General features: G+C 41.1%; 1 protein-coding gene across 10 annotated transcripts in view; it reads left to right on the top strand.

Annotated features, from left to right (window-relative positions):
* The window catches only part of ctif (CBP80/20-dependent translation initiation factor), an 84,026-nt gene that overhangs the window by 11,981 nt on the left and 55,766 nt on the right, over positions 1-16,279 (top strand). For all 10 annotated transcript variants that reach the window (XM_074617303.1, XM_074617302.1, XM_074617301.1 and 7 more), the window contains exons 2-5: positions 9,539-9,777; positions 9,961-10,032; positions 13,935-14,057; positions 15,795-15,871. In XM_074617303.1, coding sequence (XP_074473404.1) covers positions 9,601-9,777; positions 9,961-10,032; positions 13,935-14,057; positions 15,795-15,871 — 449 coding nt within the window. In that variant the 5' untranslated portion in view covers positions 9,539-9,600. The remainder of the gene's footprint in view (positions 1-9,538; positions 9,778-9,960; positions 10,033-13,934; positions 14,058-15,794; positions 15,872-16,279) is intronic.

Here is a 16,279-nt window from a genome sequence, read left to right as displayed (position 1 = left end):
GTCTAAATCAGGGGTCACCAACCTTTTTGAAACCAAGAGCTACTTCTTGGGTACTGATTAATGCGAAGGGCTACCAGTTTGATACACACTTAAATAAATTGCCAGAAATAGCCAATTTGCTCAATTTACCTTTAACTCTATGTTATTATTAATAATTAATGATATTTATCTTTGTGAAAACACTGATCATGTTAATGATTTCTCACAACAAATATATAGAAACAGATAAATATCAATATGCAACACTTTATTTTTATATTTTCTCTAAGTGCACATGTTTTTCAAATTTTTCAAACATTTGAAAATGATCACTTCTACGACAGTCTTGTGAAATCACAATATCCCATTTTAACTAGCTAGCCACTAACATTTTTTAACAAATCATGAATTACTTTGCACCATGTTTGTACAAATAATAACTCATGTAAAATACAAAAATCAACTCTCAAATTTTTAAATAAATCATGTCACACTTTGAACTGGACACCAAATCTGTTATCTGTTTCTTTGTCAGTTAGTGGGAAGCCTGGCATTGCATGCTGTTAACCAGTGTGTTGTACTCTGGTGTGTAACTTGACACTGCAACTCTGAGTGAGTCTTGCAGATGTGCATCAGTGAGGCGTGTTCTGTGTTTGTTCTTGATGAAGTTCATGTCAGAAAAGGCTGATTCACAAAGATAAGTTGAACCAAACAGGCTTGCAACCTTCATAGCTGCTGCGCATACACCACTGTACTTTTCTGTGTCAAGAAGGCACCAAAAGTTTGGTGCAGCCTGATGGGCTTTGAGGTGGAGGTCATTTTGCAGTGTTACAATTTCAATCTCCACCTGTTCAGCATCCAGGCTGAATGTTGCACTTAACTGCTCAGCAATACATGATATGTCCACGTTCATGAAAGGATTAGAAATGAACGACACACATGGCTCAAGCTGATCCAGGTCACAAAACCTGTTCTCAAACTCTTGCCCAACTCTGTTTATGACCTGAGAGTACTTTTCTGCAACTTTGTCAAAAGCCTCAGATGCAGAAGCATTGTCTTTCAGCACCATCTGCACAGAGGGAAAGTGCAGCACTTTTTTTCTCTGTAAATGCACAAAAGGTTCATCTTAGCTTTAAATGCATTTAAAGCACTTATCATATCGGCGACAGTTTTACCTTTGCCTTGCAGCTCACAGTTCAAACTGTTCAGTTTCCCAGTAATGTCCGTTAAAAATGCAAGGTCAAGTATCCACTCAGTGTCCTCCAGCAGCACGGTGTCCTCACCTCTGGACTGCATGAACTCTTTGATTTCACCCAAAAGTGACAAAAAACGTTGCAAAATTCGTCCCCTGCTGAGCCATCGGATTTCTGTGTGTAGTAGCAGGTCATCATATTCAGCAACGAATCCTGTGTGTCGGCCGATCATAGCAGGAGCCCCATCCGTAGTCACTGATACCAGCTTTTCCAGCGGCACCTTTTTTTCCACCAAAAACTCCTTCACTGCGTTATAAATGTCAACTCCCCTCGTAGTTGTCTTCAGGGGCAGTAGTGTCAGAAGTTCTTCTTTTGTGGAGAAATCATCAAACACCATCCGGATAAAGACCATCAGCTGAGCCGTACTGCTGCTGTCCACCGACTCGTCACACTGGATGCTGAACCACCGGCACCTCGCCAGATCACGGTCCAGCTGGTCGGCCAAGTTCCCAGACATCATCGACACTCTTCTTACCATTGTAGTTGCCCCGAGTTGAACATTGGAGAGACTGGAGAGTACATCGGTTCCATACTTCTCGTCTTCAAGCACAGTTTTAGCAATTATCATCATTGCTTCTTTGACAACCTCCCCGTCTGTAAATGCCTTCTTTTTCTTCATCAAGAATTGCGTAGCTCTAAACGAGGCTTCGGTTGCTTTTTGGGAGTTTTTAACCGGTCTAGTGAAAAAAGACTGCTGTTTGCACAAAGCTGCCTTTAACTCGCGGGCTTTTTCTGCTCGCAGTGCGCTGCCCGGTGGGTAGTTAGCATGGTAGCTTGTGTGACATGTAGTGAAATGTCTCTCCACATTGTGCCGCTTTGCTATCGCCACAGTTGCCCCGCAAATGAGACACACGCAGGATCCTTTCACAGTGGTAAAAAAAAACTCTACCTCCCATTCGTCGTGAAAATGATATGTTTTCTTTCTTTTTTCTGCCATTTTTTGGGGTAACTCTTCTCCTCATTTTCGTTGCGTCTGCTAGCTTGTTTGTATGAGCGCAACAAACGCTACGTTTTGGTCATGCGCACAATACTGACCTTTGAACTATACTAGGTCAGAGTTCATTTATATTAAACACAAAAAACATTTTAAATTTTAAGTGTTTTTATATATATATGTTGTCATTTGTAAGTTACATGCAAGTGTGATTTAAACATCAATAGCAAAAAAATAAAATAAATAAAATTTAAAAAAAATAGAGGCAGCTCACTGGTAAGTGCTGCTATTTGAGCTATTTTTAGAACAGGCCAGCGCGCGACTCATCTAGTCCTTACGGGCGACCTGTTGCCCGCGGGCACCGCGTTGGTGACCCCTGGTCTAAATATTGTAGATTTGTGACATCACAAATGGACAGAAATCCTAACGGCTTGTTTCAAACGCACAGTTTCTGAATACGGGCTGTGTGTATTTCTCCATGGATTGAGTGTTTTGATACTTTCACTATCTTGATATCTCACTTTAACCTGCTTTATAATATGAAAGACATGAAAATCTCACTTTTTACAATATGGGACCTTTTTAAACGTAGTCTAATGCAACAGCCCTGCAATATATCTTACTTTCATGAAGTTTATGACGTGCAGTCTTTGTTGAAACTGTTATAGAGAGGTGTTGACTCAAATGTATTGTCATTGTGGTGCTACAGTTATAGTGCTGTTGAATTATGCTGCGTTCATCTTCCTTGAACACACAAACGCACTACTCCATTTAATGAGTATGGAGAAGATTACACAATGTTGTTGGCTGAACAAGATATTCTAGAAAGAATAGAAGTAAACTGTTGTTGTCCATAATTGTTGGATACTGATATGCCAGTTCTTCAGCTACAACAAAGCTTACCGGTTGGCAGGCAGTGAGCTCTTTGTTGGAACAGCTGGTAGAATTGAGGGAAGGGGAGCGAAAGGGTGGAGACAGGAAGGAGCAGGGGGGAGTCGGGGTATGTGGGACTGAAAGATGTAGTTTGAGAAGGGGAGGAGAGTGGGCCAGACGGACACAGATAGAAAGAGGGGGTCTCACACCATAATGGCCCATGTTACTACAGACAGGCCAACGCTACAAGCCACAGACAACCCACATGAACATTTTTTGCGAGGACGGCCGCAACAAAATGCTTCATCAAACACAATCTTTGTCTGTCTGACCAACTCTCTTTCTTGGTCTGCACTCCACAACTTGTTTTAGGTTTGGGTTTTTGATGCTAAAACATACATAATGAAGCAACAGAATGATATTAAAACCTAAAAAAATAATAATAATGGACCAGCCCTTTAAACTCAATATTTTTGAAAACAAGGAATTGGGCTGTGGGAAATTGTGATGGGCTTTTTTTTCTATTCTGTGGCATTTAAAGGGCAAACAATTAATTGATTAAAAGAGTACACCACCGGTTTAGCATTGCACTTCTATAGCATTTGTTTGACTCACGATGGGCAGTGTAAAAAAAAGATCAATCAGAATTGATGCAACAGAACCAGTAATGTCATCTTTTCTTTTTATTCCACACACTCTTCTTCCTTGTCAAAAATCTGGCGTCTAAACTAACTCGACTGCTGACTGTTTGGTCTGAGATTCAGGTGTGTTTTGCTAGTACTGTAGCTATTAGGCCTTGAGCTGCAAGCATCAAGCAGAGATGAGGAGCGGGATCCTGAGGTCTGGTAACCTCACTTCTTTCTAACACCACATCTCCAGATTTTTTTAATTTTCAAACTTCTTCCCCCAACCGACACTGACTCAAATTATGCCACTTAAAGGGACTGTTTGTAACTTATTACACGTATAAATCATTGTGGGTCGGTGTCCCATGCATGCTCGCGTGTGGCTACGCTGTTCAGACCCAGACTCCAACACAAACTACAGTGAAGCACCAAAACCTCTTGGTTGTATCTAGTGAAGCCCGTCTGTTAAACAGTGTTGGCCGCGGTCGGAGGACACGGGGGAGACCGTAGCTTTGGTCTCCAGGACCGGAGTCTCTGCTGTACTCTGCTTCTCTGCCTGCCTGCCTTCACTCACACACCGCGCTCGTTCTCACTCGCTCAGCTCGCTCCACCTCACGTGCATGCGCGCACACTCCACACTGCAGAAGAGTTAGTTTAGCTCTGAGAATATCTAGTGAATGTACAGTGGACGTTTGTGCAGAAATAACTGCTGCAGCTCTTCCAGACCAACAGAGGTTTCCCGTGTCTTGTGAAGTGACGGGACTCCGCAGAGAGAAACGTTATCGTCTCCGACCAAAACTCCGGTGTCTCCCCCGTTCCCTCCGGCCGCGGTCGGGAGGCTGAGGCAGGAAAAGCCAACACTAGGATCAGCATTGATTCATGGAGAGACCTTCGTCTGGTCAGCTAACATTACTGCCAAGCAGGTGGCACAATATATAGTACAATACATAGTCCCTTTAACAGGCTTCATACAACATGCTGTAGTGCCCCCCAAAGACCTGTAAAGAGGCGTTGATGTGTAAAATTGGTGCACAATAATCAAGAGATGAATCGATAATGAAAATAATTGTTAGTTGCAGCCCTAACTCATTCTCTTTTTGTTTGAGCGCGGAGGGAAAGACTTAAAGACTTAAAATGCAAACAGTTTTTATTGTGCGTTCCCTCATCATTTGCGTCAGTGTCTTGTAATGTGAGAGCCCATATCATTGCTTTGTCTTACAGTCTTGTGTTTGATAAATGTGAGAGTCTTTGCGATGCTATTTGTGCACCTGACCTTGCAGAGTCAGTTTCTCTGTTTAGTCAAAGATCAGAGGGGCCACCAGCCTGCTATTAAAACAACACACAGGAAGACAAACTTGTTCTCCTCCACCTGAAAAACATTGATGTTACTAAGCTGAAAGATAAACCCACCGTGGAAGCAAAGCAAATATAACCACCACTTATTTAAAAGCAGATTTGGAGTGGTGTGTTATGAAACGCAGCAGGATAGAAAGGACTTTGAGTCAGGTCTATGATAAAGACAACAGAACCAGTGTTTATTTTGGATATAGATGATGATGTTATTCAGCTTGACTATAATGCATGTACAGGCCTCATGATTTATTGGTCCTGCTGCACAGTAAGCACATGGACTACTATAAAAATATCATATGTTAAAATAAAAAGAAATCAAGGCAGAAAGACGGAGATGAGAGTTGGATTAACGGACGGGTCAATAGCTTGTTGGCAGCAGCTTCCCCTTAGGCAGTAATTCTATACTACATGTCAAGGACAAGAGTAGGACATCTGACTGAGCTGCAACCACGAGTCGACCAGTATGCATCAAACCTGGTCTCTTATCAATGCTCCTACAACCTCACATATCTAAACTGGGGTGGTCAAAATATAAAAAAACACAATATAGGCCTAACTTCACCAATAACTGCAGCTACTGCAGCGAGTCAAATAAATGAATGATTGTAGTGAAATGCAGGTTCAGTCTGATAATCTGGTAGGCTAGATGAACTGGAGAGTGGCATGACCTGAATGACTGGGTGAGAGCTGTCTTTTTTGAGATGTTGGTGTTGCGACATAGATGGTCTGGTTTTAGGGCAGCACATGATGTAGCAGGAATAGGACACAAAAACTGGGCCAGTAGTTCAGTTTGAAGTTTTTCTTATGCTCTCAAATCATCATGAAAATGGAAATGCAATTTAGATTTGGGTACAAGTATCTGACAGTCGTTATGAAAACAGCAGGAATAAGTAAGTAATGGAAATGCATGTACTAGGGGTGGCTGAAAAAAATCTATATATCATAGTATCGCGATATTTTGCGTGGCAATAAGATATCGATATATGGACGTAAAGTATTGATTTTTTGAATGTATAAACTATTAACCTCTTATGCCGGGATCAGACTACATGATATTTTTGTCTTTGACGATGGTCACCATGTCAGATCTAACGATCACAGCGCCATAAACTCTTGCAGTGTCTTGGTCGGGTGACTGGCAAGACTACACGTATGACCACGACCAATCATGGCACGTCGTATTCCACGATCATGCGCGAGTTCAACATTTGTCTTTTTTGACTCTGTCATGGTACTCCCTCGACGAAACGTCAAATAGTATATTGTAACTAATTCATATTGTGACTCAAGTATCGCGATATCGTATCGTGGAGCCTCTGGTGATTCCCACCCCTAGCTCTGTCTTTATAAAAACAGTAGGAAGATGTAAGTAGTGCAAATCCAAGTACATGAACCCATGTGTGTGCCCATACATGTACAGTATGTGCAAATGGCATACAATAGCCCATGAGGGTCATATCACATTATGCTGTTTGTTGTTGTAATTTCCTGAGGGTAAAAAAATGTCTTCAAGGCAGCTGGTCCGACTCCAAGCGCTGATGCTCCTGTAGCCCGCTGGCTGCAAATCACCAGGCTAATCAAATCCCCGGTATCAATGTACGGATGGATTATACTGTTGACATGTATGGGTTATACTACTAACACTAAAGTTGGTCAGATTAGAGACATGTTGACCCTGCCGCACAGTATGCAGAGATTAAAGCATTAGTCCTAAATGTACATAAAGAGTAGGGAGACTCCCTGTCCTTGAGCAAGGGAATGGAACCCGAACCAGTCTCTTGCTCAACAGGGGTGCTGTCCTGTAGTTGACCCTGAGGTCTGATCCTCTTTGTAATAACAACTCAGTAGTTGTAAACATGGTTTATAGTATTTATGGTACTCAAAAAGCAATATCAAGTTATTTGTCTTGTTGTTCTGTTGTAATAGTTGGTGTGATCTTCATTTTTTACTTAGTTGTGTTGTTGTTTGATAAGATACTACACAGTGCAGCAGTCAGTGAGCTCAGACGTGATGTAGGAAGTCTTTAGGATATAGCACTCCTCATTACCACGGCATTAGGTAGCCCTGTAGCTGAAAACCAAAACAAGGGGTTTAAACTTTGTGTGGCTGACTTGTTGGCTACAACATGCACACAGGGCTCCCCCAGTGAGTCCCCAGGGCTCAGCAGATACCATTCTGCGTGCTCCAGGGCCATAAATCCTCTTTGCATGGCTGGTGATCAAGCCATGATGTAAAGGAGCTTAGTAGCAATAGACAGCCAGGCGGGAAGCTGCTTCCCCGTTGGCCACTGGGTCAGGTGATCACACAAAACACAACAGAGAGACGGCAGGGGAAGAGGTGGAAAAACAAAGAGGGAAGTGGACATGGAGAGGTGTATGAATGGTGACACCAGAGGGAGTTCGGACAGAGAAATTAGCAGAGATGAATCGGAGGATGGATTTGATGTGATCTGAGTGAAAGCACAACCTGCTGGGCAGGCTGCAGCAGCCCCACACCCCGACAGTCTTGCTGTTGGACACTTGGGAAGCGAGCAGTGCATATGTGAATGTTTGTTGACAGCAGTGAGGATGTGTTCCTTTGAGTGTTGGGAAAGTTGAGGTGAGAGAAATGCCTATTGTTATTGCTGGTACTTAGGGTTACAACTAGGGCTGTCAATTGATTAAACTATTTAATCACAGTTAATGGTGTGATTGTCCATGATTAATCGTGATTAATCTCAAATAATCACATATTTTGTATCTGTTCAAAATGTACCTTAAATAGAGATTTGTCAAGTATTTAACACTATTATCATCATGGGAGTGGGCAAATATGCTGCTTTATGCAAATGTCTGTATATATTTATTATTGGAAATCAATTAACAACACAAAACAATGACAACATTGTCCAGAAACCCTCACAGGTACTGCATTTAGCATAAAACAATATGCTCAAATCATAACATGACAAACTGCAGCCCAACAGACACCAACAGCTGTCAGTGTGTCAGTGTGTTGACTTGACTATGACTTGCCCCAAACTGCATGTGATTATCATAAAGTGGGCATGTCTGTAAAGGGGAGACTCGTGGGTCTGAAGACTGAACCCACTACAACCTCCAAAAGATCGATTGCATTAATGCGTTCAAGAAATTAGTGGCGTTAAAACGAATTTGCGTTAACACGTTATTATAGCGTTAACATGTTGTCGCGTTAACGTTGACAGACCTAGCTGCAACTAACAATTATTCCTATTTTTTCTATAAAATGTCATAAAATCATCATAATTTCCCACAGCCCAGGGAGATGTGTTCAAATTGTGTTTATTCAGCCAAAACCCACAGACCTTCAGTTTACTGTCATATATGATAAACAAAAGTATAAAATCATATAAATATAAAATATATTAAAATAGAAATATAATAAAATATTATAAAAAATGAATACGATTAATCCATTATCAAAATAGTTGCCGATAGGGCTGCACAATATATTGTTTGTTTTTTTTATATTCATCGCAATGTCAACTTGTGAAATAAACACATTGCAAAATACTGCAATATTGCACTGAAGGATTTTTTGAGGTAGAAAACTGCTTTTTAAAATGTAACTATTAGGGAGGCACCAATCTGACTTTTTCGGTCCCGATACCGATACCTGGGCTTTGGGTATCGGCCGATACAGAGCACCGGTCCGATACCAGTGTTTATTATCAAGAAGCTGTGTATGCCTCACTGTGTGGGGGAGTGACTGGGATCTTTCTTTTATGTGAAAGGCAACATCAGGCCAGACTTAAATACTGCTTTCTTAACTTTGTAAAACAAAATGTGACAAATAAATACATATACAGTATGTACATTTACAGAATTTGTATTTATTATTAAAAAAAATGGTACACCAGTAACTTGGTCATTTTTTTAAATGAACAGGAACTTGTTAAAACCTTAACAATCATTTTTAATGCAGAAACAAATTGGTCAAAACTTAAACAGGAATTAAAATTCCAGCATTTAATGTATATAAACATAGAACTGAATTGCATAGATCAGCCACATTGTCACCGATACCCGATCCAACTATTTGAGTCAGTATCGGCCTGACATCCGATCCGGTATCGGTGCGTCCCTGTTAACTATCATTCTTTTCTTGTCGGTGTTTTTATTATTTTCATATATATATATATATATATTTTTTTTAGCAGAATACTGAAAGCAGCAGAAAGACAGAACTAAGTACACTTTAATATCTGTTTATTTATCGCAAGTAGTATTGTTATCGCGATATTCAACATTCATATATTTTCCTCATCTTGCAGCCCCAGTTGCAAATACATTTTTGTTAATCAAGAAATTGATTAATCACTTAATTGTTTCAGCTCTACTGGCGCTGTACTCAGCAGATGTTCTGATGTTGGAGGTCTTATTGTAAACACAGGCCGGCCTTCCAATCACACAGGAGATGAACGCTCTAACATGGAAGCTCTTAGTCATTTTGAATTTTCAGCTCACTCTCTCTGTATCTTTTCCTTCCTCCCTCCACAGGTCACTTTCCTCCCTCCCTCCCTCCCCCTCCTCCCCATCCACCCGTCACAGCGCTGGTTGTCATGGAGAACTCTTCAGTGGCGTCTGCATCGTCTGAGGCCGGGAGCACGCGCTCACAGGAGATAGAAGAGCTGGAGCGCTTCATTGACAGCTATGTGCTGGAGTACCAGGTGCAGGGGCTTCTGGGAGACAAGGCCGATGGAGACTTGGACTTGGACAACGGCGGCAAGGTGCCACAGGTCAGAGCCTTATTACACGAATGGATGATATTCTCTCATTAGTTGCCGTTAGCAGCAGTGGTTATTTATAGTGGTTTGTATCTTTCAAAACACACAGGCGGGGTCCAGCCTGCATCAGCAGCTACCCCTATTATTATAATGTATATGTAAACGTAGACAAATGCCCCCTTTTCTCTCCACCAGTGGACGGATGACTGTAACAACAAGAAAGATGGCAGCTGGACGTCTTCACGGGGGAGAGGCTCAACCAAGCCGGTAAGTGTGTGTGTTCTTATTCTGCTTATTTCACAGCTTCAGAAATGACCTTAATTAATGCACTGAATAATCATTCACAGTCTAGTTACGCATAGTGTAGTCATGATTCTACTCAAGCGCTGTAGAGACATAAAAAGGTTGGCTCACCTGTACGCTACCGTCCATCACCGTAATGAATAGAAAGATGGACCTATCAGTGTCCATCTCAAAAGTAATCTCCAATACATTCTATATGTTCTTTATTGTAATAGATGAGTGTTTTGGACAATAACAAGTGACTAATGGGGATTTAATGCGTTTAAATTAAAGCTGCATCACATTCATCATTTTATTATTTTTTTTCTAGATTAAAAATGTTGACTCTGGTTTAAAGCATCAGTAGGTGAGATTGGAGCAAATATGATTCAAAAAAGTTATTTTTATAAAACGGTCGCTATATCGTGACAGTAGTACATAAAACAGGTAACCTGAAAAAAATCATGTTCCTCTGGTGTCCTCCGGTGCTCCTAACGGCATTTGCAAGATTTCACAGACCGGAGGAAAACAAACAGTAAGAGCTGATCTGATGTCTGTTATCCATCTGCTGTCTATGAGAGCCGACTGTCGATCACTCGCGAACTCCGACCAAACGGTCAAACTAGACAGCGCTGATCAAATATGAATCAATATTATGTTACGTTAATACCTATTTCTCGCCTCAAAGGTTTTCAGAATCATCGGGTCATGACTGAAAGAACTAGATTGCGGCTACAAGCGGCCGAAATGGGTTTTCTTCAAGAGGGTGGCTGGCGTCTCCCTTAGAGATAGGGTGAAACGCTCAGTCATCCGTGAGGGACTCGGAGTAGAGCCGCTGCTCCTTTGCATTGAAAGGAGCCAGCTGAGGTGGTTCGGGCATCTAGTAAGAATGCCCCCCCCCCCCCCCCCCCCTGGGCGCCTTCCTAGGGAGGTGTTCCAGGCACGACCAGCTTGGGAGGAGGACACAGGGAAGACCCAGGACTAGGTGGAGAGATTATATCTCCACACTGGTATGGGAACTTTGTCCTTGCCTCTGTCTCCTCATCCCTTCCTTTACTTCTGAAGGCTCTATTTTACAAACAGCGCACAAAACAGGACTTAACCTTTCATAGTGTAATTAATACTATTGCCAATTAACAACATAATGTTGTAATGGTGTGGTAATTGGAAATGGAATTTGTACTATCAAGCTACGTTAAATCAGCAACAACCTAGATAAACTGGACCTGTTAAAATAACACAAATGACAAAAAACAAAGAAAAACTTAAAGTTCCCATGAATTAATCCTTTGTCCCTGTGTTAGTTTTTTTTTTTTTTTACCTTTGGTTATATGCCAAATATATGTCAAAAAATCTGAGTATATTTACATCAAATCCCTGTCTTTTCTCTCGATGTAAACAGTTTCAAATGTTTGATGACTCATCCTGCACACGGGGATTAGTTAGCAAAAATTCATGCGATCAAATGAGACTTTGGGCGACTAGCTAGCCACACTGGTTACACCAGCAACTTGGTAAAAACAATCTTCAAAATTAACAGGTACTTGTTAAAACCATAACAATCATTTTTAATGAAGCAACAAATAGGTCAAAACTTAAACAGGAATTAAAATTCATATTTGTAAAAAAATGAATTTAAAAAAATCATATTTTGCACCCGTTTACGTGGTAAACGGGTGCAAAATATGCATTAACAGTATTTTAGAATAGTAGAGATGAGTAAACAGCATTTACATGTGTTAAACCCTCCACTACAGCTCTGATTCTACTGCTACTTCCATGTTGTTGCTGTCCTCTTCTGTGCTCATCCAGACCCTCTGGTCACTGGAGCATCACTTTGATTAAAGTGTAGGTTTGCTCTGCTCTTGGTTCTGTACGTTCGGGTTAGTCTTTCCCTCTCAGTCAGCTGCTAAAGTGTATGATTAGAAGAGACGGTGGTTTCTGCAGACAAAGTATGCTCTTAATGACTAACACGGGATACTGTGAGGCTTGAGCCAGTAATTAAATAATTCTAAATGAATTATCAGTTAGTCTGCTAAATATCACTGTATGTGTGTGTGTGTGTGTGTGTGTGTGTGTGTGTGTGTGAGCTGCTCTGCAGTACACTCTGCAGCGATGTAGAGTATTATTGCTCCCCAGAGATTCGTTGGTATGATTCACCAGGAAGTGAGTGGTGAAGCAGCATGGGTGAGAGGTTCAAAGAGAGCAGAGCGATCCAAAATATGAGGGAGGTAAAGAGAAATGAAATGTCAGTATTTATATCAATACATCAAGTTACTGTCAACACATTTTTACATTCAGCTTCTGAAAAGTATAATGTCCAAGACTTGGCAGTGAAACTAAGAGTTTTGATGTGGTATGTCAGAATATAAAGAAACTCAAAAACAACCAACAACAATCAGAAACAATTCCGCAATAACAGAAACAAACCTCTCAGCTCAACAACCAAAGTGCTGCACTGTTTCAGTCCTGCACTGTTCTCTGTGCTCTGAATAGTTTTGTTAAGCAATAGAATACAATACAGGTTGTTGCTACACTCCTAATATGCACAAAAAAACAAGTGTAAAAGCAGGAGAAATGGCACACTGGCCTCCAGTGACAAAAAGGCACACCAACCATTAAACTGTTAACCTAAAACCAGCTCATTTCATTTCTTTTATTTATAAGGACATAGCACATTAATCAACTTTTCTGTGAATGTGCCAATGTCAGCCAGCTGGCTAACTTTCAACTACAGTCCTTTGGCAAGATGTTCTGAAACCAATGAAGTGATGTTTAACAAGACTCGGTCAAAACTGAGTATATGGCTGGACCGTAGATGGTCAGTAAGTGAATTTGTATACATACATATATAAACATACTTCGCGAAAGTTTATCAGCGTTGAGATATTCCCGCTGTCATCACTGATGTTGTTGCTGCAGTATTTATTCCTAGATGGCCTGGCACTGATCGATCAGAACTCCATTTAGAAAACAGGCATTTTAAAAGTTGTTTGCTTGTTGTGTTGCTGACAGACCCTACAAAGCGTGAATTCGGTCTTTTTACAAATCAACATCATAATGTCGTTATTTCGGCATCATTTTGATCCGTTTATTGCAATTAAATCACCGCACAGTCTGTTTATTTTGGGTTCATACCGCAGTAGCGACGTGTGGCTTGCTAGATAGTCAGTTCAATGGCGCTGTGTGTGAATACAGTTTGCCGCCGGGTGACGTTATGAATCCAAACACGACAGCGTTTGGTTTTCTGACATATCTGGGACTTCCACAACCTGTACAAAGCAGCAGCAGTGATTTATTTCTGGAGGAAAGCGAGGCGAAAATTTGCTTTGTGCTTGATGTGAATGTACAGTAACACAATAGGAAGCACAACATGACGTTACTTAAATGAACATAAACAATAGTACATGCACAACAACAGCATTATGTAATGTTACATTGAACCGCTGACACGCTCCCATGAAAACGTAAACACAGAACTGTTCTCCGCTTTTTCATTTTGAAAGAGCAACGACCAATGAGGAAATCCAACAGTCGGCCGACCAATCCTGTAACTTCATCACTCAGTCAGTCACTCACTCAGTGACAGACTTTTGCGTTTGTAAGGCTGGCCCTCTGTGATCCAGACAAAAATGACACACAAGACATTAAACACACCAACAGAGAGGCCGGTGTCCGTTACCAACATTTGGGTTGATAAATGTAACATTATTTAAATCAGCTAACACATTATGGACCCAGCTGCCATGGGCTTTAATCCAGTTTTTCTCAAAGATAAAACTGTTGCAGACTTATTTTGTTGTAGCTGTGGTTTCCTCAGTGTTCTGTGTTTTGAATAAAACATAACACTTAGTCCTTTTCTTTCCTCCCCTCTCTCACCTCTGCAGGACGAGTGGGAACACAGCAGCAACGGCAGTACAGGCTCCAGGCCCAGTTCAGGGTCTAGACCAGGGTCTGGCTCGCGCTCCGGCAGCAGAGGCAGAAACAACCAGTTCACAGGCCCTGCCAAGGTACAGATATACACATGTCTGCTGTCTCATATGTCTCCTGCTGCTGCCACATTCCCTCCTAAATGATCACCTCTGAAAGAAATGAAAGGTAACATCTCGGGAGACTCTGAGGGACAAATACATTGGTTACTGTTGTCAATGGTCATTGTGTTGTTCCCTCGGGAGTCTCTAAGTCTGAACATATCACCACAAATCAAATCTGCGTCATCGTTAAATGTTTAAGGGGCACTCCACTGATTTAGCACATGAAGATGAGTTTACTAAGGAGCACTACGCAGCCTGTGAAACCAGTTTAACATTACATTTCTGACAAAAAAAAAACAGTGTTACAAACTGGGGCGTGTGGAGTTTGACAGACGTGGGAATTTACCAGGCAAAGACGGTCTAAAGACAGACGCTAATGAGGTGCATTGTGCGTGTAGGATCCAACGCTTTTGAAGCCTGATACTAGGGACTGAATGTCAGGATATCGCTGCCTCTGCTGCTCCTATTCTCTTTTAAATCTCCCAACTGTCTGGAAGTGCAGTACTAAAAGACAAAAAATAATACTTGCATTGACTTTAGAACCTTTTGAATTCATACTTATTATTAATAAAAAAGGAACCTGCTCTTTAAGGGCATGTGTCCATTAGGGCTGAAAATAACGATTATTTTCATTGTTGATTAATCTATCAGTTATCTTCTTGATTAATCGATTAGGTGTTTGGTCTAGAAAATGTTAGAAAATGGTGAAAAATGTTGATCAGTGTTTTCTCAAAGCTCAAGATGATGTCCTCAAATGTCTTGTTTTTTCCACAAGTCAAAGATATTCAGTTAACTGTCATGGAGGAGTAAAGAAACCAGAAAATATTCACATTAAAGAAGCTGGAATCAGAGAATTTTGACTTTTTTTTTTCTTAAATTACTCGAACTGATTATCAAAAATGTTGACAACTAATCAATTAATTGTGGCAGATCTTGTGTCCATATAGCGTTGTTTTTTTTCAGGAAAGCACTGGCATGGCACTAGGGAATGCTTCAACCAAGCTTTTTATTAAAAAAAAAAACCGCTTCCAGCGCTTTTTTTTATTTTTTTTAATTTTTTTTATAAATGTTTCTATTACAATAATATCTTGACATGAATCTTGACAAAACAACATATCGCCAATCTAACCTCTGTTGTGTGATAGACTAGCACCGCCTCCTTGCTTTTTATTATCTATCTGGGCTACTATCTATTTGTTTGACATTGTTTTTTTCACCATGAGCACCAACTGAAGGGTGATCGCCCTCATACTTTGTATGGATGAGCTTCTGACAACGCGCATGGCAATAAAAGCACAACAATCACCAGCAACATTCAGTGTCCGCCCAGCTGACAGTGTCTGTCTGACACATAAAGCTCAGAATAGACAGACAAGAACAAAACATGCTTCTCCTCCATTTTCTACAGTGATGTCACCGGAGCTTTTCTGAAAAGTTCAGAGACTTTCGACTAGAAGCGTTCGAAGCGGCCGCACGAAATGCGGTGCGCTCAGAAAAAAAGACACTTGGTGCAGCGCTTTTCCTTTAGGTGGCCGCAAACATTCTCTCCTTATTGGGAACGATTGACGCTGGCGTTCAGAAAAAAAATGCTATGTGGACACTCAGCCAAAGAAGAGTAGTTCCAGTGGTGCATCTTTTCGTATGTGATGGTTTGGTAAGAAGTGTTTTGTAGTCACACTGAACATATTTTCCTTGTGTATTTTTTCCGTCTAGAACGGGAACAGAGACGGCGGCTCCCTTGACATCCTGGGGACAGACATATGGGCTGCCAACACAATGGACTCACGTGGGTAGGTGCCTCGCAAACCTAATATGTTGTACAGTCTACTGGGTCTGAATTCCAGTCATAGTTTCTGGAGGGTCATATGACTGATTTAGACACACACAGTTAGCGTTTGCCTCTTTTGCTCTCACACTTTGTAACCGTCTTCTCACGGTCTTTGGCTTCCTCTCAAACCTGACTTTGCTTGTCTTATCTACAGCTCTATTTGTTAATTTGAGGTCTGCTGTTTGCTAAATCTCAGTTACAGTAGTTTTCTGCTGGTTAGCCTCGGACAGTATTTCCCAGTTTTTGTCTTCAAGACCCGGATCACTGCTGGCATTTATCGTGTGTATAAACTAGGGCTGTCAATCCATTAAAATATTTAATCGCATGATTATCTATAGTTAATCGCGATTAACCACGGATTAATCACACA

This window comes from Sebastes fasciatus, chromosome 19, assembly GCF_043250625.1.
Source record: "Sebastes fasciatus isolate fSebFas1 chromosome 19, fSebFas1.pri, whole genome shotgun sequence".
Lineage (NCBI taxonomy): Eukaryota > Metazoa > Chordata > Actinopteri > Perciformes > Sebastidae > Sebastes > Sebastes fasciatus.
Note: the sequence above shows the minus strand (reverse complement) of the source record. Positions and strands in the feature narration are given on the sequence as shown.